This window comes from Peromyscus californicus, unplaced genomic scaffold, assembly GCF_007827085.1.
Source record: "Peromyscus californicus insignis strain IS unplaced genomic scaffold, ASM782708v3 Scaffold_22__1_contigs__length_63687245, whole genome shotgun sequence".
In the NCBI taxonomy this organism is placed as follows: Eukaryota; Metazoa; Chordata; class Mammalia; order Rodentia; family Cricetidae; genus Peromyscus; species Peromyscus californicus.
The window spans coordinates 56,367,539-56,371,358 of record NW_026294525.1 but is presented as its reverse complement, the minus strand read 5'-3'; the positions used below and the strand labels follow the sequence as shown (position 1 = coordinate 56,371,358).

At 51.3% G+C, this 3,820-nt stretch overlaps 1 protein-coding gene across 1 annotated transcript; it reads right to left on the bottom strand.

The window, feature by feature from the left end:
* Positions 1-218: 218 nt before the first annotated feature.
* LOC128118167 (negative elongation factor A-like) lies at positions 219-2,179 on the bottom strand. Its single transcript, XM_052750656.1, has one exon. The coding sequence runs from the start codon at positions 2,165-2,167 to the stop codon at positions 575-577; it is 1,593 nt and encodes a 530-aa protein (XP_052606616.1). The 5' UTR covers positions 2,168-2,179; the 3' UTR covers positions 219-574.
* Positions 2,180-3,820: the final 1,641 nt, after the last annotated feature.

Below are 3,820 nucleotides of genomic sequence, written 5' to 3'. Positions count from 1 at the left end.
CTCATTCTCAGTCCCCCTTTTTTTTCTTTAGAAAAACTAAACTTTAATACTCATATCATTTTACAGTGAAAATAGGTACCCAGAGACAGGTTTGAAATGTTTACAACTGTACAAAAAACATATACAAATCCCTGGCAGGCAGTAGCACTGAGGCTGGTCATAGCCCCCCTCACAGCCTAGCCTGCCGGGTGTCACCTTTGGTCCCCTCAGCCTCATGAGGGAGGGCATGCAACAAGCAAAGAAAGTCCTCTCAGCTAGTGCAGTTTTTTAGAAGAAAAAATAAAGGTAAAAGTCTTAACAGGCACTAAAATGAACTTTTTTGGTTTAGCATTAAAATATTAATACTGAATCTAAAAAAAAGTATCTTAATCACACAAAAACTAACCCATTATAATAAAAAAAAAAGTCTACCCTCCCCAGAGAAATGATCTAAAACTTAAAACAGCCTGGGGCCCAGGAGCCTGTACATGGCAGGTGCTGGGTAGAGCACATCCTTGGGTATCTGCTCGGGTCACTTAGAATAGCCAGCAAAACTTGTCTTCTGGCCTGATGAGGTCAGCAGCAGAGATGGCACTTAGGACACATTGGTCATGGGCTTGTACTTCTTGAAGCGTGTCCACTGGCCTGTGCCATAGTTCATCTCGAACACTGTGTCCACTAGCATGGTGGTACTGCCCTGGCCGTCTGCCTTGGGCAGATCCTCTTTGTGCTCGCTGAGCTTGATCTGGATCACATCCCCCTGCTCCGGGCATGGGTTCTCTCGAGAGCCAGCCATGAAGCCCAGGATGAGGGCCTTTTCTGGCCGAGTGACCTTGTTTGCCGTCTTGAACATCTCTTGGGCAGCAAACATCTGTTCTCTCGTGAGGGACAGGTTCTTCTTGGGTTGCTGCTGAACAAGGGCAGGTGCCTGGGTCTGTGGGGCCACCATGGCCACTGGGGGTGTCTGAGCAGTGGGAGTGGCAGCTGGGGGAGTAGTAGGTGTCAGAGGCGAGGTAGGTGCTGCAGGTGTTGGCATAGCTGGGCTCAGGCCACTGTTATACATAGGCGCCCTTTGTTTAAACTGAGCTGGCAGTGTAGGGCTTGGGGCACTGGGCTCCTCAGGTGGTCGGCTGGCTTCCCGGGAAGGGGGGGCTGGGGGTGTCTCAGAGCTGGGGATGTAAGAGGAGGCCGGTACCACACTGGGGGTAGAGGACAGGTAACTTGTGGAGGGAAGTGCTGGCTCGCTATTCAAAGACCCAAGTTTCAGTGTGGACACCAGGCCAGCAGCATAGTCAGGGGTGGCATTTTCAACAACTGTCTCTTCCTTGGTGGGCTTTTCCACCACCTCTGTGTCTAAAGTCTTCCTCCTCCTCTTTGCCTCTCGGCCAGCACCAACTGTATTCAGCTCAGAAATATCCAGCAGCTTTACACCCCTTTCTTTCTGCAGTGGTGTCCTCGAAGGTGGTATTGGGGTCCGGTTCCCGGAGGGGCTGAAGACGCTGGGTGTGGTGGGACTTCTGAAGGGGGCTTGCTTCGGGATGCCTTTGAGAGGGGTTGTGGTATCCATCTTGCGGAGCAGCCCCCGGGCCTTGGCATGGAATGGCACCCCGGCGCTTCTCTTCAGCTGCTGGGCTGTCTCAGTGGACTTCTGCAGCAGCTCTGCCCGCAGAGTGGCGCTCTTGGGTTTCCGCTTCAGCTGAAAATGCTTCACCGGTGGGGTGAGGGGCCCAGCGAGGGTGGTCAGGGCACTCTTGTTCAGGTACTGGCATTCCAGTGGCAGCATGGCAGACGCCTCGCACTCGCCCACTTTTTCTCTAAGTTCTCCTAAGATGTCTTGAACATTGGGGTTCCGCTCCTCGAGGTCTAGATTCAGTGAACCCGTGTCAGGAAAGGATTTCAGAATGTCAGCAACCATGAGGACCCAGGGATCTGAGTCCAGGGTAGCCAGTTGGATAATATCCATCAGAGCGCCCTTCATCTCGTCCACCATGCGGCGCGGAAGATGCAGCGTCCCGAGCAGCAGCTTGAGTTTCACAGCCGATGAGAGGCTGTGGAAGCAGAGGCGGATGTTATCGATGACCGCCGCGGTGAGCAGGGACGCGATGCTGGGCGGCGCCCACAACTCGTCCGTGGCGCCCAGCTTGTTGTGCAGCCACAGGCCCGTGTCGCTCTCCCGCATGGACGCCATCTTGGCAGCAGTAGCGCGCGCCGCCGCAGGCATCTTACGCGGACGCCTACGTGTCCCGAGCGAGGACCCCCAACATGGCGGCGCCCGGGGGCCCATTCTCTGTCCCTTTATTGTCTCTATAAAAGGCCAAAGCTGCCAGGTGGTGGTAGTGCACACCAGCATGCCGGAGGCAGAAGCAGGCAGATGCCTGCAGGACAGCCTGGTTACACCGAGAAACCCTATCTGGAAAAACAGTAAGTTCCTTATCCCCTCAACTCCTCTCCCTCATGGGAGAGTTGGTGCCCCTTCTTTTGCTGAGTGTGTTAACAAACACAGCCTCATCTGCTGGGGATAGACTCTGGTCTCTTTCCTGCCTTCTGTCTCTCTATTCTGTGCTCATAAATCTAACACCTTGTCCCAAAATAATTAAACGAACAAATCAAGTTTCACTTGTGACTTCTGCTTCTTTTTGACTTTCATGATTCTTTTCTTGATCACTCCCACCGTGTATTGTATGATGGACTGTATTTTCAGTCTAGATTGTAAGGAATTCTTTGTTGTTGTTTTACTATATCTTTATTTACATTTGGCAATATCATACATGTATACAATGTTCCACGGTTATTTTCACCCCTTTCCCCTTCCTCTCCCCTTCAACATGTCCCTCTCCTACCTTCCTGTCTCTAAAAAATTAACCCACTGAGTCCAGTAGTTCTGCCCATGTGCACACAGGTGTGGTGTCATCTACTGAAGCATATGAAACTTCCCAGGAGCCATACCCCCAAAGACAATTGACTCTTCCTTCCTCAGCAACTGTCAACTAACTGCCAGCAGCTCCTGAGTTTGGAGTGAGAGCTCAAGAGCCCCTCCCCCACCCATGCTGGAATGCTTGGGGGCTTGGTCTTGTGCAGCTCTTGTTCCAGTAGCACCAGCTGCTGTGGTCATGAATGCAATGGCCCTGTCCCTTCCAGAAGACAGTATTTCAGAGCACTCCTCACCATTCTCCAGCTCTTACTTCCCTGATGCCCTCTCTTTTACGATGCTCCTTGACTCTGGAGAGTGGTGTAGGGTGATCTAGATGTTGGATTTAGGGGGCAGTGTTTTGTTTGTTTTACTGTTGTTTTGTTTTTGAATCAGGGTCTTATGTATCCCAGGCTGTTTACAAACCTACTATGTACCCAAGAATGACTTTGAGCTCTCGAGCCTCCCGCCTCTCTCCTAAATACCAGGATTGCAGGTTTGAAGCTGTTTGGCTCAAAGTTAAAAGCAGCAACTCTGAGACAGGTCTGTGACTTGGACTCATTCCTCTGCATCCCAGGCAGATTTTGAACTTGTGATCCTCCTCTTCTGGGGTCCCAAGGCTGTGCCCACAGGCCTGGCAAATGGAACAGGTTATTTACGTGTCTTTGCATTGCTGGCCCTAGGCTAGGGAAGCATTCTACCTTCAGCTCCACAATTCCCTACATTGCTGAGGAAGGGGGTTTTTCCAGGAGAACAGACAACCAGAGAAAGGCCAGGGAGTAAGAAGGGCAATGGGAGGTGAAACCAGAAGTGTGCATGGCAGTTAAGTGAAGAAATCTGTATCTGTTCTTTAGGCAAGGAGAGTTTGGGTTTTGGCAAAACAGAACAGGACCATAATGAGAGCTGAGCTAAAGAACACTGCTGTGGATATCG